The following is a 27647-nucleotide window of genomic DNA, read 5'->3' on the forward strand; positions in this document are numbered from 1 at the left end:
CTTTAATTGGCCTGGTATATGTACGCACTTTGCTCTACAAACATATACAGACATAGGTACAGTTAAAAATCAAACAGAGGACCTGACACGTAAACATAAACAAGAACATATATAGTCTGCATCCACCTTGGGCCATCTTGGTCTTGATTTAGTGTGTCTATTGTTTAATCACCTAAAAATAATGTTTAACTCTATTTTTTAGTTCTATTTCCTATTTATTTATTTCTATTTTTTACTTTTTATATAGTTTAGTTTGCACAGGTTTAATTTAAACTCAGATTTCTCTTTTTCCTTCTATGTTTTGGTTTATATACTCATTCTGCACAGAGTTTGGATAATGGTTTATAAAGTACATGTATGTGCGTGTTCATACTGTATGTTCAGGAGATATATTCTATATATGGGGGCAGGAATAAATAAGCACAGGGTTGGTGTTAGTACCACAGCTAATATGTTAATACTTTTGTACTTTTACTTTAGATTTACTCAGAACTGAGTATTTTTAAGGTGGTATTTCTTAAACTAATGGTAGTGGCTGCACAAATTTGACTTTTCTAATCAAACAGCGTCCTCATCTTCATGAGTAATAAATACAATCACACGATAATTTAGTATTTTCTGCAGTTTACTGCTGCTATACCAGGCTATGTCCTCACATATTCTTTCTGTCTGATCACAGGTTGTCTTTACCTGGAACATCCAGGTGTAAGCAATCACACCTCACCTGTGTCCAGACGAATTAAGTTAAGACGAGTTCTGCTGAGGCGTCTACAGTCGAGAGCCTCGATCTAATGCTCATGTTGGATATGTTGTTGTATTGCTTTGATGTGTTTGAGGCTGTAGTGATGGAAGCACAGTTGTTTTGTGTGTTAATTACCTGATTGTCTAATTAGTTCGACTGATGCAGAGAGAGGAAGACTCCGGACAGAGCGGAGCTGATTGGTAAGTGATTTCTTACTCTTAAACTTTCCACTGTCCGTCCTTTGGGATAATTTTTGAGCCTTTAAGTGTCTTTAAAATGAAAATGTTCTGTTAGTTTTTGGTCAAACTATTTACACACCATCATGAGTAAATGTATATATTTATGCTACTTTCACTAAAATTTAAAAGCAAATTGTACTTTTTACTTCACTACATTTGTCTGACAGCTTCAGTTAGTAGTTACAGATCAATATTTTTTACAAACAATCAGTGATTTTTATTTGAAATATGATGCTACTGTATGAAAAATGGAAGAAAGATAGAAAAACAAACTGTCGCGTCATGTTTTCAGTGGTGAACGTAAACCTGCAGTGTCATGTTTTATCAGACTTGCTGACTAATGATCTGGCAGAAGGAGGAAGTGCTGCTCACGGCTTGGTCTGAATCAGCTAAAGAATAGTTTCATCACTCGGTTTGCTGAGAGAAAAGTTACATTAAGTAACTTTCCTCTCAAACTCATGTGAGACAGAGTTCATTTGAGACAGTGAAGTAAACTGTAGCTCATGTTAGCTCAGTTTGTTAGCTGGGCTGTCCAGACTGTAAACTCAGAGCACCGGGGGGAGTGTTAGTGTTTGTACCACAGGAAGAGAGACGGGGAGTGGTGCCTGCATCGTGCCAGAACAGGAGCCAGGCAATGTAACCAGGCTCAGCATCCTCTATGGACACAATGGCAGAGGAGAAGAGGCCAAAGAGGACGTTGCCGCTGGACAAGAGTAAATGTGGGACTGACTTTTAGTGGTTGGTGAGAGCTTGGTGAAATAAAAGGCTGAAAGACAGACGCCGAGCTGGGCTGACTGCTGCTGGACTAGTCAGTGATATCAGCTGCTGCTGGGGACCTGGTTGATGATTGATCAGAAGTAATGTAATCAGAACAAATACTCGAGTACAGCTGAACAAAGTTACCACAGTGGGATTACATAAGATGTAAATACTACTTCCTGCCTCTGTAGGGGTGTGAAACAGAGAGTGACACACTCGGTCCTGCCCTTCTCCCTACTTCTCTTATCAAGCCTTCAGTCATTAAACGGGTCGTAACACACACACACACACATTGATCTCTGCTGTCAGTGTTCTGTAGTTTGGATGTCCACCATCAGCTGTTCTCACGGGGATCTTCTGGCTTCAGCAGGTGAGTCATATACTCTGATCTACTCTGATTGTTACATGCAGAAGTCATCTTTGGCAAATGTAGGCGAGATGAATCTACATCAGGCTTTAGTGGAGTGAGGTTAGAGCATTTCTGACTGAACGCTTCAGTCCCTGGAACGAAAATAGGTAGTAGTGAAACTCAAATGTCTTCCTGTGAGACTTCTGTGGGTTTCAACGGTAAATTCAGCTTCAGGAAAGCAAACGCAGGAAACAGTGAGGTAGTCAAAGACCAAATTCTGCACCGTGAATGTTGAGATATTTTTATTGCAGCTGTAGTTGCTGTCAGATTAACATTTTAGATTGAAATAACAGTTTTAAACAAGTTCAAATGTTTGTTTTTTATAGATAGATAAATTGATTGATTGACTGATTGTGAGTGACCCCTTAAAACAAACCTGTATTTGGGCTCCTTGTCATGTTCTATATGTCTGTAAGTTTTCAGTAGTCCAAAGAGACGTTAAACCTTTTAACTAATGTCTGAGGCTCAAGTAAAAATTTAAGAAAAAATAAACTTTGCGTTAGAACGTTGAATGAATGATTTTTCAGCCAAAAAGTCAAAGGTTTGCTTAAATGCCTATTGTCTGTCACAGCTTGGTTATGGTTTAGTCTCCATGGCTTGTTTTTTACACTCCAAAAAAATGAAAAACCAATGCAAGGTGATACATTTGGAGGCAAAGGAAATATTACTGTACAGTAAACAGACGTTACGCCATGTTACATTATGCAAAGAGACAATCTTAGGTAGTAAATTTGTTAAATTTGCTTAATCCATTCAATTTAACCCTTGTGTTTAACTAGCCAGACCTCGAGGCAGGACTTCAGCTCGGTGATCGCTACAGTAAAATGTTTCTTCAGTGTTTTATGTTCAGGAGCTGAGAGGATGTCAGACAGACAAGTGACAATGGAGCTCAGCCACAATGGAGAACGCCAGGTATCTTCCTTCCCTTCTTCCCTTTTCTCGGTGCTTGATTTCCATCACACATTTTGAGGTGAGTTAACTGTTTTTTCAGTCTGCAGGTTCGAAGCAGGAGCAGCAGGGCGCTGTCGTCAGCTTCCATAACATCCACTACAAGGTGGAACAAGGAGGAGGCTGTCTGTGTCGGAAGAAAGTTACAACCAAAGACATCCTCATTGACCTCAAGTGAGTAATTTGCGGTTTCTAAAACTATGACTCGGTGGCCTGAAGGCGGTCACCAAACAGCTTTTTGTGTAGAAATGTGTATTTTTGTCAATCATCAACCAGGTCACCAGCAGCAGCTAATCCATTATGTCCATAGAGGCTGCTGAGTTTGGTTACATTGCCCGCTTACCCAGCTCCTGTTCTGGCACGACACTGGCTCCACTCCCCGTGTCCCAGACCTGAAAACTTCCTGTCCCCGGTGGTCCATTGGTACAAACACTAACACTCCATCTGTGCTCTTAAGCTCACAGTCTGGACAGCCCAGCTAACAAACTGAGCTAACAGCAGCTACGGTTGGCAGCAGTTTACCTTCCTGTACATCAGGAACCTCCAGTTTCCAGCCACTACAACCCGTTAGCACGTTTCAGCCCTCTGCGAGTCAAAAGTTTGAGCAGTTATTGTGCTTTTGTTTGTCTACGTGCCGTCAGGAGGCCACCTGGGAGGCAGACGTGACCCGATGAATGCCCACTTGGATTAAACGCACACATACACGTTTGGAGGTAAAGGAAGGAACCGAGGTTCCCACTTTCCCCCCCGTGACAAACGCAGAAGCTTGTTAGAAAACAATGACTCTCAGTTTAAACCAACAAACAGATGCAGTGGCAGGATGCTGAGCTGCCTCCACACCTCTGAAACTCAGTGTTGTTGTTGCACTGTGCAGTTACTGGAAATGATGAGTGCAACATTTTACAGATTTTTCTTCTTCTTTTGCATAATTGCAACCACTATCAGTCAAAGTCAGTCCCACATTTACTCTTGTCCGGCGGCTTCTTGCTCGCTCACTCTCTCCTTTTCTCTTCTTAGCTTCCTCCGTCAGCGTCCTCTTCACTCTCTTCTCCTCTGCCATTATGTCCATAGAGGCTGCTGAGCCCGGTTACATTGCCCGCTTGCCTAGCTCCTGTTCTGGCACGACACCGGCTCCACTCCCTGTGTCCCAGACCTGAAAACCTGAAATAATTCTTCTTCTTCTTCTTCTTCTTCTCCAAGTTAAGCTGTTGGATTTTAACCTGTGTCTGTCCTCGACAGATTTCAGGATTCTATTTAAAAAGTAAACCCAACATTTTTCACCCCTGTGGCTGAAACATCAACGCCAAACTACAAACCTTTAAACTGCTGATTGTGGTCTGTTAGGAAAATGATCAAAGTCTTCGATTATGTATGTTATGAAAAATGCAGTCAGTCAAAGTTCAGTGTACGAACAGTTTATAGGCAGGATCTCTGGTATTTTATTGTTCAGTGTGGGTAATCATTGACCAGTCTGACTCAAAGGTGAAGGCTGGTTCGGTCTGAGCAGCTCGTCCAGAGCATTTTATAGAAAAACAGTTAATCGTCACAGAGGACGAAGCGCCCAGCCTGTTCTGACAGATTATAGCTCACACCACAACATATTATGTATGGCATGTTATGTACACTTAGATTTCCCACCTGTTTATCATGACGGGGAGGCAGGAAATGAATGATTTGTTTTGCATACAGAAAATTAAAGGGAAGACTTTCCACACAGATGTTTGTGTTTGGATTCAGTTTTAATGTCCCCAAATATCAAAACTGCCAGCGTCAGAGAGAGCATCAAAATATGCCTAACAAAATTAAACATGCGGAAAGAATGAAAAGAACTGTCGCGTCATGTTTTCAGTGGTGCACATAAACCTGCAGTGTCATGTTTTATCAGACTTGCCGACTAATGATCTGGCAGACATTGTAAAGGAGGAAGTGCCGCTCACGGCTTGGTCTGAATCAGCTAAAGAATAGTTTCATCACTCGGTTTGTTTTCTGATGGACAGTAAACTGCCAATTGTAGCTGCTGCTAGGTCATTTTAGATCAGTCTGTTAGCCAGGCCCTACAGACTGTGAGCTCAGAGCACTGGCGGAGTGTTAGTACCACAGGAAGAAGACCATGTGGAGGCCAGTGTTGTGCCAGAACAGGAGCTGGGCGAGCGAGAAATGTAACAGAAGCTTCTATGGACATAATGGCAGAGGAGAAAAGAGTGAAGAGGACGCTGACGGAGGAAGCTAAGAAGAGAAAAGGAGAGAGTGAGCGAGCAAGAAGCCGCCGGACAAGAGTAAATGTGGGACTGACTTTTAGTGGTTGGTGAGAGCTTGGTGAAATAAAAGGCTGAAAGACAGACGCCGAGCTGGGCTGACTGCTGCTGGACTAGGCAGTGATATCAGCTGCTGCTGGGGACCTGGATGATGTTCGGCTGTTAGCAAAGTTGTGGATGAATTTTAAAAAAAATACACAGAAGTCATAAAAATGGGAGGCAAAACAAAACTGCAGTGTCATGGTTGCAATGATGTGCCTGGAGTCAGCAAAAAGACCAAATGATGAATCAGAGTTGTGCAAAACAGCTTCACCAAAAACTGAAATGTCACAAATGTTTGGAAACACACACTCTCAGTTCCTCAGAAATATGATGACATGGCAACAAAGTTCACCATCAGTCACGGTCACATGAAGAAATGAAACTGCCTCATCACGCCAAAGATGTGGATCATCAGCGAGCCTGAGAGTTGCTGAATGACAGAGCCACAGATTTTTGAGCTTTAAAACATCTGGTGACGTCACGGATACGACCTCCACTCTTCATACTGTCAGTGGGGGGTATAGATTCACAGGAGCATGAAGAAGTTCATATGAGGAGGCTGGTTTGGAAGACGAGTACTCCATGATTATCCAGGCCGGTGTTTTAGTGTGAACCTGTTGTTTAATCTCTAATTGGTCACTAATTATACCTCCTCTCTCTCTCAGTGGGATCATGAAGCCGGGTCTGAACGCCATCATGGGAGCGACAGGAAGTGGCAAGTCATCGTGAGTGTCTTTGTAAAGTTAGAAGAAGCGATGGAGACGTTGCTGCTACCCCATGTAAATGTAGATAATGTCGAGCGTAGAAAGTGTTTGTTTTCTGAGGTGTTATGATAATGAAGGACGTCTTCATCTCTAAAGCAAACACTTTAAAGAAGCTTCCTGATCACTTGCTGCTAATTGTTGCCGTTCAGGTTCCTGGATGTTCTGGCAGCCAGGAAGGACCCTGCAGGCCTGTCGGGAGAAGTTTTGATCGACGGAGCTCCTCAGCCTCCAAACTTCAAGTGTCTGTCTGGATACGTGGTGCAGGTGGGTGAGACAGACAGGAAGACAGACAGGAAGTCAGAGCAACAGAAGCCAACTCTGTGACAGGATTCAATAGAAGAACAGCTTTGATTCAGGAGTTTCCTGATCGGGGCAGGAAGGGAGTGCACGCAACAATAAGACCAGCTTCTTCAGTCAAGTCTGATCAGTCACACCACCAACAATTAAGACTGACTATTAAAAACGACTGTTTTAATTGTTAGTGATGGTTTTATGTCTCCAGGACGACGTGCTGATGGGAACCCTGACGGTCAGAGAGAACTTCACCTTCTCAGCGGCGCTTCGTCTCCCAGCGGCCGTCTCTCAGCAGGAGAAAGAGCAAAAAGTGAACAAACTGATCCAGGAGCTGGGATTGGGCCAAGTGGCCGACTCCAGGGTGAGAAGAAATCAAAGGAAGGAAGAATGAACGAGTGACAAAAGGTCACGGCAGGAGGAAGGAAGGAAAAAGATGAAAGTAACAAAAAATAGAGAAGAAATAAAGATGAAACAAAGAAGTAAAGAAAAGAGGGAATTAAAGATGTGAAGAAAGAAGAGTGTTTAAAAAGTAATGACAGAAAATGTTAGATAAAAGACAAAGCATGACAAAAAGAAAGGAGGGAAACAATGACAGAAGTAAAAAAAAAAAGAACAACAGGTTAAGATCAATGGAGGAAGAAAGTGACGAACAAACAACAAGAACAAATATAAAAATCAGGCAAATGTGTGAAAAATATGAAACAAAGCCTGGAAAGTAAAGGCAGAGACTGGCAGGAAGAAGTAAGACAATCAAAGGAAGGAAAGAGTAGTATGATTATGCCACTGAGGGTCCTCACAACTATAGACAAATCTGTGTGTGTTCAGGTGGGCACCCAGCTGTTTCGTGGGATCTCCGGTGGCGAGAGGAAGAGGACGAGCATCGGCATGGAGCTGATCATCGACCCGTCCGTCCTTTTCCTGGACGAACCGACCACGGGCCTCGACGCCAGCACTGCCAACTCGGTGCTGCTGCTGCTCAAGAGGTCACACACTTCCTGTGTCCATTTCAAATTAAAAGCCCTATAGGGCTTCAGCTTTTATTGTGAAATGCTTGCTGGTTGGTATTAGCCATGCTTCCATTACTTCAAATGTAGCTGCTGCCATCTTGTGGCATTGTGACTGTTACTGCATCATCAACAACAGTTTGGCAGAGACATGAACATGATTTTAAGATTTTACTGATCACCTTAAAGAAAGCACGTCTAAATCTGGGTCCGAGCTACATGAGGCGTTGACCACTGCCTTAGATCCTCAGTTGACTTCAGGTCACACGGACCCAGAGGTTTAATTTAAACTTCTGCTGTAAGTTAAATTCATGCATGTTAGGATGCTTTAACTTGTTTCTCTTGTCTCTTCAGGATGGCAAACAACGGTCGCACCATCATCCTGTCCATCCACCAGCCTCGATACTCCATCTACCGCCTGTTCGACAGCCTCACCTTGCTGGTCAACGGCAAACAGGTCCCCTGCGATCTCCACTTAGTGAAACGTTACCGTGATTTCCCATCTCTCTTTGATCCTTATTTTCTCCCTGACCCTTTACTTCTCACCTTTATAAACACATCACATGTGTGGACTTTATTAATATATGAACTCTTGTTTTAACGATTATTAAAATGTTCAGGTTTACCATGGTCCAGCACAGAGAGCACTGGAGTATTTCTCAGACATTGGTAGGAACATGACATTTACTTTAATCCAATATAACATAACCCAATGTAAAGATGATGTACTTTGTAATTTGGTTTGGACTGTCATTTCCCAGGATACACCTGCGAGCCCCACAACAACCCTGCTGACTTCTTTCTGGATGTCATTAATGGAGACTCAACCGCCGTTGCCCTCAGCAAAATAGAGAGCGAAGGTATCTATGTTTTGATCAGAGTTTAAAATCGGAATATAATGCAGTCCAATAGGGACCATATGAATCCTGTAATTTTGTATTTTTAAAAATCTGTTTTCCCTGTTTGGACGATTCTGAAGGCTTCTTTCTTCCCACCATCCAGATGTAGACTCTTCGTCGATATCCAGACAGGGGATTGAGGAAAAACTCATAGAGGAATACAGAAACTGCCACTATTTTAAAGAGACCAAAACAGAGCTGGGTAGGTACAAAATATTCTGTTGGCAATGTTGAACATGATGAACATGAAAAATTACCGTATTCTAGGTGTAAATTTATGGAACAACTGTCGAGGAGTTGAAAACAAATGATGTTTAAAAGTAATTTTAGTAAACAACTGCTCCTGATGTCAAATACAGTTATGATATATTTTCAGAAATCTTTATCTTGAGTTCTTTTCGATCTATTATTGACCTCAGACCCAAATAAAAATGACTTCATGCTGAAATTATAACTTATATGAATTAATATCAAACTAAAAACCATCCTTATCTTTTCTCTCTCAGAGAGGATAGTTCAGGGTAAGCAGTTCACCACCACACTTCCCTCCAGAACCATCACCTACAACACCAGCTTTCTGACCCAGTTCAGGTGGGTTCTCAAGAGAACTTTCCGCAACCTCCTGCTCAACCCTCAGACCTCCATCGCTCAGGTAGGACCATCGAGCAGGCTTCAGTGTCAATCTCCACACTGAGTGTAACTGTAAGGGAACTGAGCTTACATTTTTAGGGAAGTACTGTGGCAGGCAGGGTTCATGATCTTCTGTACAAAAATGTGGTAATTATTGCAGTACATGAATGGATGTATAAGGACCAGTCACTTTTGTACAATTTGAATTTAGCTGGAGCAGCATGTAGTAGACATAAGAGGAACTACAACATCACAAATATAAAACAAGTAACATTTTTGGTAAAATTAGCTTTCTGACAGCGAGTTAGATGATTAAAATATACAAGATTCTTATTCATCTATTAACTATGAAGTTACACCCAGCAACTGGTTGGCTCATCTTAGCATAAAGACTGTAGAGAGGTTTAGGTAGTTCCTGCTGGTTGTTAAATAACAAGGGTGGTAATGTTTCCAACAAAAAGTGAATTAAACCCAAAATGTTCCATTTAGATGCTGCTTCAACATTCAGTTAGGTACTGCGCATACTACAGTAACTTGTATCGATTATTGACGACTATGTTGTTTTCTTATTCCGTTCAGATAACAGTAACCTTGTTCCTCGCTGTGTTCGTAGGAGCCATTTTCTTCAGCGTCAAAAATGATCAAAGTGGAATACAGAACAGGTATTCTGATTTTAGCCATTATGTAACACATAAATAAGTATTTGGTGCAACTTCCTGGTCGTAGTAGTTGTATCACTACTGGAAACATTAGTGTGACTTCTAAAAACAGATGCTGCTTGTTTGTATGATCAGTCTGATCACATGTCTTTAGACCTTGGTGGAAACACCGACAACAACAGGCGGAAGAAATCTTGAAAAATTGCTCCTGGGACTAAATGTTCTGGGTTCCAGGAAACACAACCTCGGCCTTACAATAATAATAATACTAAAAAAAAACTTTGTTTTCTATTGTTTCTGAAAGTTTGGCGTGTCACAGTTTCATTATTATTGTTCTTAAGCTCTACAAGAAGGTTAGTAGATGCAGTAAAACTACTGTTAGCAGTATCGGCGGCAAAGTAAAGCATTTTCCATACTAATTACGTATAATGTATAACAATATTCTCAAATTGCATGGTATACTGTACTCAGTATCACTGTGTGTACTGATTGTATTGTTGTGTTTTCAGGTCTGGCGTTCTCTTCTTCATCACTGTGAATCAGTGTTTCAACTCTCTGGCATCTGCTGACCTCTTCATCTCAGAGAGAAAACTCTTCATGTGGGTTTGCCATATAAACATACATGTATACAGACATACCCTTAATGATCTAATTCAACATTTACTTACTGACTTTCTCTCTCAGAGTAAATTGAGAAGATTAAACGTTGTTCGCTTGATAACATTTTGTCGTTAATACACTCACTTTGTGGGGGACTCCCTCACCATCTGGGGGCGTGAGGTTAACATTTTAGTTTTTAAAGTTATAGTTCATTTTGAGAAGTATGTGCTAATTACAGCTAATTTCTCATGTTTTCAGTCTTTATGCCAAGCTAAATTAACCATATCTTGATGTATATCTATGTCAACATTGCCATTAATTCTCAGCCTTGTCTCATTTGCCGGACTTCTGAGTGTAGTGCAATGAATCCAAGTGATAATTACGGTGGCCCTGAAAACACAACAGCAAATTCAAAAACACAACAGCAAATTGAATAACACAACATCAAATCCAAAAACACAATAGCAAATTTAAAAACACAATAGCAAATCAAATAACACAATAGAAAAATCAAAAACACAATAGCAAATTGAATAACACAATAGCAAATCGAATAACATAACAGCAAATTCAAAACGGAAAGGGTAGGTACCCTCGGGTGACATGAATCGTCCCTGATTGGACTGGTGGTCCTTTGAACTTTCAAAATATGAGCGCTGTTAGTGACAGCATACACGCTGCTATTAAAGAATATTTTGATGCACGACATGGATATGACGTAATACTACAGAAGTGCATTGCATTCACTGGATAAAAATAAATAAATTAGACACTTTATCTCGTAAAAAGATCTTTTCTTGTAATTACGAGATAAGGAAAGGTGCCTTATTGGCTACTGCACTTTGGTGAAGTTAGAAAGATATTGGCACATGGGATCAATAACTATTAAGTGAAATGTTGTTAAAACACAAAACACGCATATTTTCAACTGTAGTAAGATAGACAACGAACTACAACCTAATGTTCATCACAACGAGCTACAACCTAAGCAAACCTGAATTTGCTGTTGTGTTATTCAATTTGCTGTTGTGTTTTGAATTTGCTGTTGTGTTATTCGATTTGCTATTGTGTTTTGAATTTGCTGTTGTGTTATTTGATTTGCTATTGTGTTTTTGAATTTGCTGTTGTGTTATTTGATTTGCTGTTGTGTTATTCGATTTGCTGTTGTGTTATTTGATTTGCTATTGTGTTTTTGAATTTGCTGTTGTGTTATTTCATTTGCTGTTGTGTTTTGCACTTCAGGGCCACAAGTAGATTATACTTCTGAGCGTCTTTTAAACGTACCCATTTTTCCAGTATTCACACACTGTAGTGATGACATTTATTAATCAAACCTTTGGTGTATTTTTCTGTCTCATCAGTCACGAGTATATTAGCGGTTACTACAGACTGTCTGTGTACTTCCTGTCTAAGATCCTGTTGGACATCTTAACGCTGAAGACCATCCCCGCCATCATCTTCAGCTGTGTGGCATACTTCATGATTGGTGGGTAAAAGCCATGACCTTTAAGAGAGAAAATTATTTATTGGGGGAAATGCCAAAAATGATCTGATTCCTGATCTGTTAGTCAGATTACTATCCAACTATTTGAGGACTACATTCAAGATCATGCAAATTTTTTTTGAGTTTGTATCTTGACTTCATAATTAATTGGTGTGTTTTAGTTTTGGTGCATTTCATTCAAATTGTTGAGTGACGCTCTGGCCTTCTTTAAAAAAAATAAAAATAATTCAAGTCATCAGCTCCACATTGGACGTAATAATAATAATAATTTTAAGATTATTTATAGATTAATTTTGTTGACATTTGTACTGCCATACTTTCTGCTGATTCTGCAGGTTCTAACTAGTGTGTGTGTGTGTGTGTGTGCAGGCCTAAAGCCGACAGTTGAAGCCTTCTTCCTCTTCATGTTAGCTGTGGCTCTGGTCGCCTACACGGCCACCTCCATGACTATGGCCATCTCAGCTGACCAGACAGTGGTGGCCATTGCCAACATCTTCATGACCATCTGCTTTGTCTTCATGATGGTGACGTTACAGACACACACACACGTTAACAAACAGCAGCACCAACACACACACATGCAATTGACTAACTGGATTTAAGCCGTGTTGTGTCTTACGTAGCGTTACGTACTTCTCCCGGCCCGGGAGTCAGTGTAGCATCAACAGGATTTAACAGACGTTAGTTTATTTTGGAATTTTCAGAAGCCATCAGAAATCCTTTCAACCACACAAGCAAATACTGACATATGGAAAACCATAGCAACACCCAGACTATCACTTTGTTTGAATACTTTGATTTGTTTCTAACTTATAATTCTCTTTCTTTCTGCAGATCTTTGCAGGTTTGCTTGTGAATCTTCCCTCCATCGTCAGCTGGCTTGCTTGGTTAAAATACTTCAGTATACCACGATATGGCCTCACTGTACGTGCACACACACACACATGTTGGTAGGTGGTATGATGGCGGTGTGTTGATGATCTTTGTGTCTCTACAGGCTCTGCAGATTAACGAGTTTCGTGGGCTGGAGTTCTGTAAAAAGGTTAACAACAGCATCACTCCAGGAGGACTCGCGTAAGAAACACTGACACACACAATCGAGAAAACATGTTTATGTCAGTAACTGTAAAAGAAAAGACAGCGGCATGCACTTCAGTTTGGGCCACAGTCATAGCGACACATCCCAGCTGTCGTTTGTCAGTTTCAATTCAAACAAATCAAGTGTTGGTCAGTTAGTCAACCAGTTTAATTACTTGTTAGTTTGCTAGTGATGTTGTTCGTTACTTACTTAAAATGCTACTTATTTATTCAGTTAAAATGAGTCCACCAGTTTTCTGGTAAATTAAAGGTGAACATGTTAGTCAGTGAACTTTGTGAAAGTTAAATAACTAGTTACTGTACAACATGAATGTAGGTTTGCCACTTTATTAGTTTATTTAGTTAGTTTGCTCTTTAGTTAGTAAGTTAGGTGCTTACTTAAATTCTGAACATGTTTGATGTGTTAATAGTCTCATGTCTGTAATTAGTTGGTAAGTGTTTGCTCATTAAATCAATATTTAGTTACTCAGGTAACAGTCTACATAAAAGAGTTAGTTACTTATATTAAGTTTGAGGTTGTCCTCGAGCTTGTAAGTTGTCAGATGCCGGGTTGTGTAATTGCTTAAAAGATGTAGTAGGCTCTTTCACTTGCTAGTTAAATAGGTAGTTATGTAAAAAGTGTACAAGTTAGTTGGTGGGCTAAGTTGGTGACTTTTCAGTTTGATTGGTAGATGATTCATTGTTGCATAACAAGTTTCGTTGTTTGTTACTTAGTGAGATATATAAATAAGAAACTAACAGTTAGTTTAATGTGTAACAATAGATGTGTGTTCCAGACAGTTAGTTATGTAGTTACTTCTTCATGTTACTCATGAATTAAACAGTATTTTCTTTTACTTTACTAAATAAAAAGGTGGGTATGTTAGTTATTTTTCTAGTTAAAATGGGTGTCAGTTTTGTAGTTATATGGTTAGTTGCATGTTATTCGTTAGTTAATGAGTTAGTGTCTTAGTTTGTATCAGTAAATGTGTGTTATTAGTTACTTATTTACTTAAAGTTAAAAATTTGAACGTGTCAGTTTGTATTATAATGACTAGCTTATAAACAGCTCACAGGCTGCCAGTCAGATAGTAATAACTCATAATTGGTCAGTCACTCAGTCTGTGATCTGCGGTGTTATTTGGTTAATGGTTAACTTTTGTGCTGTGTTTCCAGTTGTACAGGGGAGGAGTTTCTTACCCTACAGGGCATGGATTACTCCACCTGGGGCTTCTGGCAGAACTACGTAGCTCTGGCCATCATGAGCGTCTGCTTCCTCGCCATTGCTTACCTCAAACTGCGCTTCATCAAGAAGTTCACCTAGACCTTCTCTGCTATTCATGTGATGAGAATATGAAACATGAATCCTGCAGATCTCTAATAACGATGACTTGTTAAATAATAATAAACTATAATAATAAATATATAAAATATTTGTTTATTAAGCTGGCAAAGTTGATACATTTTTAAGCACTGCCCACTAACACCCGTGTATTAATTAATAATAAACTGTAACATGATATTTCAAAATCAAAGAAGTAAATCTTTTTCCACACAAATTTCATATTTATTAAATTTTATAAAATAAAACGTAACTTGCTTGTGTCTTATATTCAGTGGTGGTGCAGTTGAAGATGTTTGAAGAAAAACTCAGCCGACACTGTCTTAGTTGTATAACAAATTTATTACAATAAGTTCAGTATCGTAATCAAGTAATACGTCCTCCAGCCGAATAATGAAACTCTCCTGAACTATGCGGGGCAAGCCCTTATATACAGTGGAGGTTATGCTCCCAAAACATGCAGTCAAAGTCAACAATACTATAACTCTTGTGTAAGAGAGGGACAGAGAAAAGAGAGGCCCCTCTCCCAGGATGCATCCCACATGGCTCTTTTAACATAAATTGTAATACATACATTAACACACTTGACAGTGGCACCATAAACACACTTGACAGTGGCGCCATCCTGGCGGCTCTCCGGTACTCCTATCCAAATAATCTCACAGTAAGGATGGACCAAAATAAGAGCTAGCGACACAGACAAGTATCTCAGTGTAAACCATTTGTATATACAGTAATAGTACTAGTATGTAACTATGCATCTATATGCAGACACCTCACATTCTTTTCATTTTTACAGTTTTATGAAGATTATTTCTGCCGCTCACATCTGACATCCACAAGACGCAACTGATAGCCAGAAGTGTTTACAGCTGCTATAAATATATAATGTTTGTGCCTGAAAGATGAAGTAAAACGTGTGTTAGTAGAAATGTATTGAAATAACTATTTCTCATAAGCTGTTTTTAGCTCTTCATAGTCATTTTCTGTAATTCCTTCTCGTGGTTAACAGTGTGACCTAAGGTAATGTCCTAACCAAACCTGTGTAAACTGGTGCTCCTCCTGGGAGGTGATCGCCACGCATCATTTCTGTTTCTGATAAATACTCTCATTGTATGACTGCTGACCTTTGCAAAGAATTTAACTATTCAGAGACAGCTCTATCGTTAAGTCCTTATTTCAGTCTCCAAATAGTCACCAATTAATAAGTCTGAGCTTGTTTGTAGCTTTGTGACAATGACTACTGACTCCAGCTGATCCAGGAGTATTTAAAGAGTTGATCTTTTCACATAAAGGAACACTATGACAAATATTTAACATTTTCACACAAATGTAGTGGAGTAAAAAATACAATATGTGCATTTGAGGGCAGTGAAGTAAACTGCTGTTGGCTAGTGTTAGCTCAATTTGTTAGCTGGGCTGCCCGGACAGTGAGCTCAGAGCACCGGGTGTTTGGGTTATAGTGTTTGTACCACAGGCACTTTAGACCACCAGGAAGAGGTTTTCAGGTTCGGGGTGCTGGAGAACACTGATGGGAGAGGAGATGGTGTCGTGCCAGAACCGGAGCTGGGCTGACTGCTGTTGGACTAGTAAGTAATATTAGCTGCTGCTATGTCTTGTGGTGTTGACCTTGTTGATAATTGGTTGTGAGCAAAGATGTCGACTTAATCGTAACAAATACTCGTGTACAGCTGTCCATATTTGATTCCAGTTTTTATTGATTTATTGTGCTTAACTTAATGTTATTGTGGTTTGTTTTATTGTAAAGCTCTAGCACTTTGTAGCTGTGTTTTGAAAGCTGATGTATAAAGTTAAAAATATACAGTTTATTAATATGAATGCACTATTTTACATAGAGTTATTACTATTTTTTATTTTTTATTTTACTAAACTTAAAGATTTTAATACTTCTTCCCACCCCTCTAGGGGTGTTAGACTCTCACAAATGCTGATCAAACATATCTGTACTATGTAATGTGAATATATATATCTACTCTACTCTTTTTACACTCCAAAAAAATGAAAAACCAATGCATACATTTGGAGGCAAAGGAAATATTGTACAGTAAACAGACGTTACGCCATGTTACATTATGCAAAGAGACAATCTTAGGTAGTAAATTTGTTAGAGTAAATTTGCTTAATCCATTCAATTAACTATTGTGTTTAACTAGCCAGACCTCGAGGCAGGACTTCAGCTCGGTGATCGCTACAGTAAAATGTTTCTTCAGTGTTTTATGTTCAGGAGCTGAGAGGATGTCAGACAGACAAGTGACAATGGAGCTCAGCCACAATGGAGAACGCCAGGTATCTTCCTTCCCTTCTTCCCTTTTCTCGGTGCTTGATTTCCATCACACATTTTGAGGTGAGTTAACTGTTTTTTCAGTCTGCAGGTTCGAAGCAGGAGCAGCAGGGCGCTGTCGTCAGCTTCCATAACATCCACTACAAGGTGGAACAAGGAGGAGGCTGTCTGTGTCGGAAGAAAGTTACAACCAAAGACATCCTCATTGACCTCAAGTGAGTAATTTGCGGTTTCTAAAACTATGACTCGGTGGCCTGAAGACGGTCACCAAACAGCTTTTTGTGTAGAAATGTGTATTTTTGTCAATCATCAACCAGGTCACCAGCAGCAGCTAATATCACTGACTAGTCCAGCCAACCACTAAAAGTCAGTCCCACATTTACTCTTGTCCGGCGGCTTCTTGCTCGCTCACTCTCTCCTTTTCTCTTCTTAGCTTCCTCCGTCAGCGTCCTCTTCACTCTCTTCTCCTCTGCCATCATATCTATCTTGACGGCTTCTCCTTGAACAGCCTGATAAGACAGACAAACAAGAAAGTATCAAGTTTATTTTTAAAAATATTGTATCAGTTCACAGGAGCATTAACAGCGATCCATGAATACAAAAAAATGTATGTTTGTATGTCCATCTACATTCATGAGTAGGTCAAACATTTCACATTTATGACTTTGATGAATACAGCCCAGTGTGCTGGTGAATGCAGTAACTCTGTTGAGTATATGCAAACGCAGTGATCGTGCACAAGATGCAAAACCTGTTCAGCCATCCTAGCATTGCTGTAAAGGTGTAGTCAAAGCCAACATCATCATGTTAAAATGCCCACGGTGACAACCCCTACCTGATGTTTATTATTAACAGTGCAGTAAGTGCAGTCCATCTGATAATTGTGAAGACATTTCAGTCTGGACCACCCAACCAAACATGATGGCTATAGAATATCCGTACTCCATATTAAACGACTCAGTCGTTGGTATTCCACAAACTGCGCATGGGTGATGTTGCAAAGTGTGACGGGCCTTTCAGTTTCTGCTTCTGGTGTGGATGGCCGATCCTTCTCTCATAGACTTCTTACCTGTAATGTTTTTGTACGTCAGATTGGCACTGCCAACTCCTTCACATATGAGGAATCTTCTATTTTTATTTTTATCCTGGACAAAGCCCCATTAGGGATTCAAATGTTTCCACTCTGAATCAGCCAAAAATCCAGAACAAAGATAATCACAGTAATTGATTGTACGTGCAGTTTTATATTAACTAGTTCAGGCAAATCCAGATCTTGGTAAACCCACACTGAGTTTGAGTAGTTATTGTGCATTTGTTTGTCTACGTGACGACAGGAGGACAACGGGGGAGGCAAATGTGACACAATAAAGGTAAAGGAAGGAACTGAGGTTCCCACTTTCCCCCCCGTGACAAACGCAGAAGCTTGTTAGAAAACAATGACTCTCAGTTTAAACAGACAAACCGACACAGTGGCAGGATGCTGAGCTGCCTCCACACCTCTGAAACTTGACTTGGTGAGAAAAACTGTTGGCCTAAAGAAATCAGATGGTGACCACTGACTTATATATGCAAAGTATCTAATGTTGAAGTATTCAAACTGAGACAGAGATGATCCATTTTTACCAGCTATGATACCCGCATGGCTCTCACATTGTCAGTCTGATGGTTGGTTGGTCTGCCACTTTATCTAGATTAAAATATAACAGTAACATCCTTATATATTCCATGGATGGCTATGAACTGTTTTTAGACATTCATGGTTTTTAAAGGATGAATCCTATTGACTTTTCCTCCGATGCAACCATGAAGTTAAAATTGAATGACACATGCAAATGTAATGTACACCTTGTTGAGTTTTTCACGTCTGACAGCAGTTGAACAGGCACACCTGTTTGTCTATTATGATGAGGAGGCAGGAAACCAAATATTTGTATTACATCTTGAGGTTGAATATGCAGCAGACTCTCTCTTCACTTTCTTACATTGAGCTAAATTTGAACAAAATTAAACATGACGCAAAGAAGGAAGGGAAGAAAAAGAAAGAAAGACAATGAAAAGTAAAAGAGAGAGAGGGGAAACAAGGAAATTAAAAAAGAAAGAGGCAGTGTCATGTTTTATCAGACCTGCTGACTCATGGCCTAGCAGATATCAAAGGAGGAAGTGCTGAATCAGCCAAAGAAAAATTTCATCATTTCTGTTGAGAAAAGAAGATCTCTCAGTTCCTTCAGAAAGAACTTCAAGTAACATGTTGCAACTTTACCATAAAATGTTAACTCCTGTTGATCCACACTGACCTGTGATCAGCTGAGCGGCGTCTCTGTCATTCGTACGTCTGTTCTCACACTATGTAACTTTGGGCTCCGGGTCGGGAGAAGTACGTAACGCTTTACGGCACTAAGTCACACAGCACTCATTGTCATTCTTCCTATTCGAAGATTGTGCATGGACAAGAAAGATTTTGTGGTTTGGAAATCTGAAATTATTGATATAGACTTAAAAAACAAACCTAAAATAATAGCAACACTGGGTCAGAACACCCCACCGGTATTGCTAAACCCATTATTACACTGGTGCTTTTAGTCTAAATTAGTTTTCTTTATTTGTGTATTTCTTTGATCTCTTTTTTTATGAACTGGTCACTAATTATACCTCCTCTCTCTCTCAGTGGGATCATGAAGCCGGGTCTGAACGCCATCATGGGAGCGTCAGGAAGTGGCAAGTCATCGTGAGTGTCTTTGTAAAGTTAGAAGAAGCGATGGAGACGTTGCTGCTACCCCGTGTAAATGTAGATAATGTCGAGCGTAGAAAGTGTTTGTTTTTTGAGGTGTTATGATAATGAAGGACGTCTTCATCTCTAAAGCAAACACTTTAAAGAAGCTTCCTGATCACTTGCTGCTAATTGTTGCCGTTCAGGTTCCTGGATGTTCTGGCAGCCAGGAAGGACCCTGCAGGCCTGTCGGGAGAAGTTTTGATCGACGGAGCTCCTCAGCCTCCAAACTTCAAGTGTCTGTCTGGATACGTGGTGCAGGTGGGTGAGACAGACAGGAAGACAGACAGGAAGTCAGAGCAACAGAAGCCAACTCTGTGACAGGATTCAATAGAAGAACAGCTTTGATTCAGGAGTTTCCTGATCGGGGCAGGAAGGGAGTGCACGCAACAATAAGACCAGTCAAGGCTGATCAGTCACACCACCAACAATTAAAACTGACTATTAAAAACGACTGTTTTAATTGTTAGTGATGGTTTCATGTCTCCAGGACGACGTGCTGATGGGAACCCTGACGGTCAGAGAGAACTTCACCTTCTCAGCGGCGCTTCGTCTCCCAGCGGCCGTCTCTCAGCAGGAGAAAGAGCAAAAAGTGAACAAACTGATCCAGGAGCTGGGATTGGGCCAAGTGGCCGACTCCAGGGTGAGAAGAAATCAAAGATGTGAAGAAATAACAACGGCAGAGAGTAAATGGACAAACAATAATGTCAGAATGTGCAAAAAGACAAATTTGTGTCTGTGTGTGTTCAGGTGGGCACCCAACTGTTTCGTGGGATCTCCGGCGGCGAGAGGAAGAGGACGAGCATCGGCATGGAGCTGATAATTGACCCGCCTGTCCTTTTCCTGGACGAACCAACCACGGGCCTCGACGCCAGCACTGCCAACTCGGTGCTGCTGCTGCTCAAGAGGTCAGACCCTTCCTGTATCCATTTCAAATTAAAAGCCCTATGGCGTTTCAGCTTTTATTGTGAAACATTTCCAGGATGGTATTGTTGGTTCAAATGTAGATGCTGTCATTGTGGCATTTGTATATTACTACAGGTCAGGACATGAAAACATAGACATCTTGTAGCAGACTTATGTATTCATATTTAATGTTTAGTCTTAGTTTGCATAATTATACTGTCACATTTAATCAGCATTGGCTACCATGCAACTTGGGAACAATAAATGTAGTCTGAAACTGGCGGAGGGGTGAAAAGCCTTGAAGAGTTCCCAAAGGCTTAGGTAATGACACTGAGGCTTTGAACTGAAGCCTTCACCTTTACTGTAGTTACGCACTGGCTCAGAGATCCAGACTTGGACTTCTGATCTCTGAGAGTTTATCCATGCTCACAACTTATTACTTCACCGAAAACATAACATCAACCCAATCCTGTCTTCCTTCCACTGGCTTCTTGTTAAGATTTTACTGATCACCTTAAAGAAAGCACATCTGATTCTGGGTCCAAGCTACATGAGGCGTTGACCACTGCCTTAGATCCTCAGTTGAATTCAGGTCACATGGACCCAGAGGTTTAATCTTTCATAGCTTTCATAGCAGATGTGTCTTCCAAAACTTCTGCTGTAAGTTAAATTCATGCATGTTAGGGTGCTTTAACTTGTTTCTCTTGTCTCTTCAGGATGGCAAACTACGGTCGCACCATCATCCTGTCCATCCACCAGCCTCGATACTCCATCTACCGCCTGTTCGACAGCCTCACCTTGCTGGTCAACGGCAAACAGGTCCCCTGCGATCTCCACTTAGTGAAACGTTACCGTGATTTCCCATCTCTCTTCCTTCCTTATTTTCTCCCTGACCCTTTACTTCTCACCTTTATAAACACATCACATGTGTGGACTTTATTAATATATGAACTCTTGTTTTAACGATTATTAAAATGTTCAGGTTTACCATGGTCCAGCACAGAGAGCACTGGAGTATTTCTCAGACATTGGTAGGAACATGACATTTACTTTAATCCAATATAACATAACCCAATGTAAAGATGATGTACTTTGTAATTTGGTTTGGACTGTCATTTCCCAGGATACACCTGCGAGCCCCACAACAACCCTGCTGACTTCTTTCTGGATGTCATTAATGGACAATCCGCCATACCCCTCAGCAAAATGGGGAGCGAAGGTATCTATGTTTTGATCAGAGTTTAAAATCTGAATATAATGCAGTCCAATAGGGACCATATGAATCCTGTAATTTGTCCAAATTTACATTTGGACAATTCTGAACACTTCATTCTATCCTTCAGATTTAGAGTTTACTTCGATACCCAGACAGGCAATCGAGGAAAAACTCATAGAGGAATACAGAAACTGCCACGATTTCAAAGAGACCAAAACAGAGCTGGGTAAGCACAAAAATATCACTTTTTTCTGAGTACCATTATACAAGGCTATTTCAATAAATTCAATAAAAATGAAGAAAACCTTCAGAAATCTTTATCTGGAATTGTTCTCAATCTATTTTTGACTGCAAATTAAATTCAACATACTTAATTACTGAAATTACTTCATACAGAAACTATAATTTCTATAATTTCAAATCAAAAACCATCCTTATCTTTTCTCTCTCAGAGAGGATAGTTCAGGGTAAGCAGATCACCACCACTCCTCCCTCCAGAACCATCACCTACAACACCAACTTTCTGACCCAGTTTAGGTGGGTTCTCAAGAGAACTTTCCGCAACCTCCTGCTCAACCCTCAGACCTCCATCGCTGAGGTAGGACCATCAAGCAGGCTTCAGTGTCAATCTCCACACTGAGTGTAACTGTAAAAGAACTGAACTTACATTTCAGGGATTTCAAGTACTGTGGCAGGCAGGGTTTATGATCTTCTGTACAAAAATGTGGTAATTATTGCAGTATATGAATGGATGTATAAGGACCAGTCACTTTTGTACAATTTGAATTTAGCTGGAGCAGCATGTAGTAGACATAAGAGGAACTACAACATCACAAATATAAAACAAGTAACATTTTTGGTAAAATTAGCTTTCCGACAGCGAGTTAGATGATTAAAATATACAAGATTCTTATTCATCTATTAACTATGAAGTTACACCCAGCAACTGGTTGGCTCATCTTAGCATAAAGACTGTAGAGAGGTTTAGGTAGTTCCTGCTGGTTGTTAAATAACAAGGGTGGTAATGTTTCCAACAAAAAGTGAATTAAACCCAAAATGTTCCATTTAGATGCTGCTTCAACATTCAGTTAGGTACTGCGCATACTACAGTAACTTGTATCGATTATTGACGACTATGTTGTTTTCTTATTCCGTTCAGATAACAGTAACCTTGTTCCTCGCTGTGTTCGTAGGAGCCATTTTCTTCAGCGTCAAAAATGATCAAAGTGGAATACAGAACAGGTATTCTGATTTTAGCCATTATGTAACACATAAATAAGTATTTGGTGCAACTTCCTGGTCGTAGTAGTTGTATCACTACTGGAAACATTAGTGTGACTTCTAAAAACAGATGCTGCTTGTTTGTATGATCAGTCTGATCACATGTCTTTAGACCTTGGTGGAAACACCGACAACAACAGGCGGAAGAAATCTTGAAAAATTGCTCCTGGGACTAAATGTTCTGGGTTCCAGGAAACACAACCTCGGCCTTACAATAATAATAATACTAAAAAAAAAACTTTGTTTTCTATTGTTTCTGAAAGTTTGGCGTGTCACAGTTTCATTATTATTGTTCTTAAGCTCTACAAGAAGGTTAGTAGATGCAGTAAAACTACTGTTAGCAGGATCGGCGGCAAAGTAAAGCATTTTCCATACTAATTACATATAATGTATAACAATATTCTCACTACTCAATTAGAATATCACTAGAGGTATCACTGTGTGTACTGATTGTATTGTTGTGTTTTCAGGTCTGGCGTTCTCTTCTTCATCTCTATGAATCAGTGTTACAGATCTCTGTCATCTGCTGACCTCTTCATCTCAGAGAGAAAACTCTTCATGTGGGTTTGCCACATAAATATACATGTATACAGACATACCCTTAATGATCCAATTCAACATTTACTTACTGCTTTCTCTCTCAGAGTAAATTCAGAAGATTAAATGTTGTTTTGTCGTTAATACACTCACTTTGTTGGGGACTCCCTCACCATCGTGACGTGAGGTCCTCACAAGGTTAACATTTTTGTTTTTAAAGTTAATAGTTCATTTTGAGAAGTATGTGCTAATTTCAGCTAATTTCTCATGTTTTCAGTCTTTATGCCAAGCTAAATTAACCATGGCTTGATGTATATCTATGTCAACATTGCCATTAATTCTCAACCATGTCTCGTTTGCCGGACTTCTGAGTGTAGTGCAATGAATCCAAGTGATAATTATGGTGGCCCTGAAGTGCAAAACACAACAGCAAATTCAAAAACACAAAAGCAAATCAAATACCACAACAGCAAATTGGTTGTAGCTCATTGTGATGAACGTTAGGTTGTATTTCGTTGTCTGTCTTACTACAGTTGAAAATATGTGTGTTTTGTCTTTTAACAACGTTTCACTTAAGAGTTATTGATCCCGGAAGTGCCAATATCGTTCTAACTTTACCGAAGTGCAGTGACCAATGAGGCACCTTTCCTTATCCCGTAATTACGCGATCTTTTCTCGTAATTACGAGATAAAGTGTCTAATTTTTTATTTATTTTTTATCCAGTGAATGCAATGCGCTTCCGTAGTATCATATCCATGTCGTGCATCAAAATATTCTTTAATAGCAGCATGTATGCTGTCACTAACAGCGCTCATATTTTGAAAACATGTAAGCCATGTCTTTCCGGTTCAAAGGACCACCAGTCCAATCAACGACGATTCATGTCGCCCGAGGGTACCTACAGTACCCTTTCCGTTTTGAAATTGCTGTTGTGTTATTTGATTTGCTGTTGTGTTTTTGAATTTGCTGTTGTGTTATTTGATTTGCTATTGTGTTTTTGAATTTGCTGTTGTGTTTTTGAATTTGCTGTTGTGTTTTGCACTTCAAGGCCACAAGTAGATAATACTTCTGAGAGTCTTTTAAACTTACCCATTTTTCCAGTATTCACACACTGTACTGATGACGTTTATTAATCAAACCTTTGGTGTATTTTTCTGTCTCATCAGTCACGAGTATATTAGCGGTTACTACAGACTGTCTGTGTACTTCCTGTCTAAGATCCTGTTGGACATCTTAATGATGAGGACCATCCCCGCCATCATCTACAGCTGTGTATCATATTTCATGATTGGTGGGTAAAAGCCATGACCTTTAAGAAAGAAAATTATTTATTGGGAGAAATGCCAAAAATGATCTGATTCCTGTTCTCTGATCTGTTAGTCAGATTACTATCCGACTATCTGAGGACTACATTCAAGATCATGCAATTTTTTTTTTGAGTTTGTATCTTGAGTTCATTCTCTGTTCTTTAATGGAAGTCCAATTCTTTAATTGGTGTGTTTTAGTTTTGGTGCGTTTCATTAAAATTGTTGAGTGACGCTCTGGCCTTTTAAAACAAATAAAAATAATTCAAGTCATCAGCTCCACATTCATTTTGTTGACATTTGTACTGCCATACTTTCTGCTGATTCTGCAGGTTCTAACTAGTGTGTGTGTGTGTGTGTGTGTGTGTGTGTGTGTGCAGGCCTAAAGCCGACAGTTGAAGCCTTCTTCCTCTTCATGTTAGCTGTGGCTCTGGTCGCCTACACGGCCACCTCCATGACTATAGCCATCTCAGCCGACCAGACAGTGGTGGCCATCGCCAACATTTTTACGACCATCTGCTTTGTCTTCATGATGGTGACGTTACAGACACACACACACACACACACATTGGCAAACAGCAGCACCAACACACACACATGCAATTGACTAACTGGATTTAAGCCGTGCTGTGTCTTACGTAGCGTTACGTACTTCTCCCGGCCCGGGAGTCAGTGTAGCATCAACAGGATTTAACAGACGTTAGTTTATTTTGGAATTTTCAGAAGCCATCAGAAATCCTTTCAACCACACAAGCAAATACTGACATATGGAAAACCATAGCAACACCCAGACTATCACTTTGTTTGAATACTTTGATTTGTGTCTAACTTATAATTCTCTTTCTTTCTGCAGATCTTTGCAGGTTTGCTTGTGAATCTTCCCTCCATCGTCAGCTGGCTTGCTTGGTTAAAATACTTCAGTATACCAGGATATGGCCTCACTGTACGTGCACACACACACACATGTTGGTAGGTGGTATGATGGCGGTGTGTTGATGATCTTTGTGTCTCTACAGGCTCTGCAGATTAACGAGTTTCGTGGGCTGGAGTTCTGTAAAAAGGTTAACAACAGCATCACTCCAGGAGGACTCGCGTAAGAAACACTGACACACACAATCGAGAAAACATGTTTATGTCAGTAACTGTAAAAGAAAAGTCAGTCACTCTGTGATTCTGGGGGTTCTTTGGTGATCTGAGGAACCTTTGTGCTGTTTCCAGCTGTACCGGGGAGGAGGTTCTGGACAGGCAGGGCGTGGATTACTCTACATGGGGCTTCTGGCAGAACTACGTAGCTCTGGCCATCATGAACGTCTGCTTCCTCATCATCGCCTTTTTTAAACTACGCTTCATCAAGAAGTTCACCTAGACCTTCACTGCTATTTTGTCAGTGGATCCTCCAGATCTCTAATAATGATGATTTGTTAAATAATGAGAATAATTTATGGCAAAGGTAATAATAATTTATGCAGTCCATACTAACCCTAGAGTACTCAACTAGTATTTCTTCTGTATATCTTTTTTTTTTTTTTTTGCAAAGCTCAGACCAAAACTTCAGTTCGAGAAGAACATAGACATAAAAAGATAATGGGCAGAGGATCATAAAGACAAACACATGCACACACAAGATTAAAGCGTTACAGTCAGACTGTAAAGTAGGTGTGTGTATGTAAGCAGACACTCACTTCCATAGCAACCGTGGCTATAAACAGTGCTAGCGTGCATGCATGTGTGTGTGATGTTACGAAATCTCTAGTTCCAGTTGGGTAACATCAGTAATGACTGGAAGGATAGAGGTAGAGAGGTAGACACACACCTTTGTGTCAGGGAAAATCTAATTGAGTAACTGTTTCCATGAACTGTTTAATGTGCCCTCGAGCAAGGCAGCGGCAAAACAGATTTAACTCCCCAAACCAAACCAAATGTTGGACTTTTCCAAACTAATCTTATCCTGACAACAGACTGAATCTGAGACAAAATGTCATATCAAATTAATCTTAGAGCTTTAATGCTTCACTTAACTCTGCTGGAATGAATTACGTGAGACATTAAAAGGGATTAAAAACCTGGAGGGGAAACCCCGGGTGGAAAAAGTGTAGTCTCTCCACATAACAACTGAAGTCAAGGTGACCTGTCGGGCTTACCGGCTTTATTTAAACTCCACACAGCAAGAAAAACAATTGGCTGAGTCTTATTCATTTAATAATAATATTGTGTTTTTTCTTATCTAACATATTACTTCTCTTCAGCTTCAGTCTTTTAGCACAGTTTCATGTATGGTGGCTGTCAGGGGCACATTAAAGCACCATTTTCAACCAACTGATTGAGCTAGGAGCGACTTTTGGGGTATACCTCAAATCAAGGTATCATCATTTCAAAAATATGCCATGGAAGATACAAGAATGTTGGAAAGTCATTTGCTGGTATGCAGAACAGCAGAGATGTAAACACAGCATGTTGGTGTGGAACAGGGCGTTGCTGGTGGCTGATGTTGTTGTAAACCTTCCCTGATTTAATAAAGTTTAAAAAAGCAGTGACGATTGAGTCTGTTGTAACTCAAAACCACAAACCGTGTCAGTGTGTCTAGACATTATCCATCTTTTCCCTTCATTTCTCCTCCCTCCTTTTCACTCCCCTTTTTATCCCATGTCTTCTTCAGTCTGCAGTTTGTCCTCTGTCCACACTTTTGTTTTTCTGCTTTCAGTCTTTACCTTTTCACTCTTTCTTCTCTCCTTAAGCTTTTCTAATTTCCCCCATTGATCCTCGTCTGCTATTTCTCTGTAGTCATGTCCTACAGGTTGATATCTCTGTCGGTCTTTTTCGTCCTCTTCCTCAGAGTTCAGAGCATCGACTTGATTCATGGTGAGTACAAACATGCTCGACATAGTTGCCATAATTAGACTTTTCGTTGAGCATTTCTTGCACATTGTCTTCATGGTGGCTTTACTGCAAACAAAAGACTAAACAAAACACACCTTAGCCCTGTCATCATGAAATATGCAACAACGACCGACAGATCGGATAGCAGCTCAGACGCCTTAATGTATACAGACACGCACAGGCTTTACCACCTGTTGACCTTGGGACAGATAAGCAAAAGGTTTACTGTTGAGTTGTGAACAAACTGTCAGTAAGACAATGAATCCACCAACACCTTAGGGCAATTATA

The 27647-nt window shown here is 40.1% G+C and overlaps 3 protein-coding genes and 1 long non-coding RNA gene across 8 annotated transcripts in view; all 4 read left to right on the top strand.

The window, feature by feature from the left end:
* Positions 1 to 27647, top strand: part of LOC104935135 (V-set domain-containing T-cell activation inhibitor 1) — a 592626-nt gene that overhangs the window by 394826 nt on the left and 170153 nt on the right. The gene's annotated exons all lie outside the window — the stretch shown is intronic.
* On the top strand, positions 767 to 25103 carry LOC104940165 (ATP-binding cassette sub-family G member 2-like). 4 transcript variants are annotated; one of them, XM_027287570.1, is made up of 20 exons: positions 828 to 942; positions 2050 to 2110; positions 2986 to 3061; positions 3141 to 3271; positions 6060 to 6119; positions 6308 to 6422; positions 6661 to 6813; positions 7278 to 7435; positions 7811 to 7913; positions 8077 to 8125; positions 8218 to 8316; positions 8459 to 8557; positions 8862 to 9007; positions 9565 to 9647; positions 10154 to 10243; positions 11606 to 11730; positions 12118 to 12272; positions 12583 to 12672; positions 12746 to 12822; positions 14002 to 14347. In XM_027287570.1, the coding sequence occupies exons 3-20, from the start codon at positions 3011 to 3013 to the stop codon at positions 14147 to 14149; spliced, it is 1932 nt and encodes a 643-aa protein (XP_027143371.1). In that variant the 5' UTR covers positions 828 to 942; positions 2050 to 2110; positions 2986 to 3010; the 3' UTR covers positions 14150 to 14347. The 4 variants fall into 4 exon arrangements, with proteins under 4 accessions (XP_027143369.1, XP_027143371.1, XP_027143370.1 ...); XM_027287569.1 differs by having other exon boundaries at positions 832 to 942; positions 1992 to 2110; XM_027287568.1 differs by lacking the exon at positions 2050 to 2110 and having other exon boundaries at positions 767 to 942.
* On the top strand, positions 3289 to 4926 carry LOC113747592 (uncharacterized). The gene is made up of 2 exons (XR_003463717.1): positions 3289 to 3520; positions 3739 to 4926. It is a non-coding gene; the product is annotated as an uncharacterized LOC113747592 (long non-coding RNA).
* On the top strand, positions 6820 to 27011 carry LOC104938101 (ATP-binding cassette sub-family G member 2). 2 transcript variants are annotated; one of them, XM_027287572.1, is made up of 18 exons: positions 16315 to 16474; positions 16554 to 16684; positions 19135 to 19194; positions 19383 to 19497; positions 19727 to 19879; positions 19987 to 20144; positions 20859 to 20961; positions 21125 to 21173; positions 21266 to 21361; positions 21486 to 21584; positions 21811 to 21956; positions 22518 to 22600; positions 23110 to 23199; positions 24344 to 24468; positions 24862 to 25016; positions 25335 to 25424; positions 25498 to 25574; positions 25700 to 27011. In XM_027287572.1, the coding sequence occupies exons 1-18, from the start codon at positions 16424 to 16426 to the stop codon at positions 25845 to 25847; spliced, it is 1929 nt and encodes a 642-aa protein (XP_027143373.1). In that variant the 5' UTR covers positions 16315 to 16423; the 3' UTR covers positions 25848 to 27011. The 2 variants fall into 2 exon arrangements, with proteins under 2 accessions (XP_027143374.1, XP_027143373.1); XM_027287573.1 differs by lacking the exons at positions 16315 to 16474; positions 16554 to 16684; positions 19135 to 19194; positions 19383 to 19497; positions 19727 to 19879 and adding an exon at positions 6820 to 7277.

The sequence above is a fragment of the Larimichthys crocea genome, chromosome XIV (genome assembly GCF_000972845.2).
Source record: "Larimichthys crocea isolate SSNF chromosome XIV, L_crocea_2.0, whole genome shotgun sequence".
Lineage (NCBI taxonomy): Eukaryota > Metazoa > Chordata > Actinopteri > Sciaenidae > Larimichthys > Larimichthys crocea.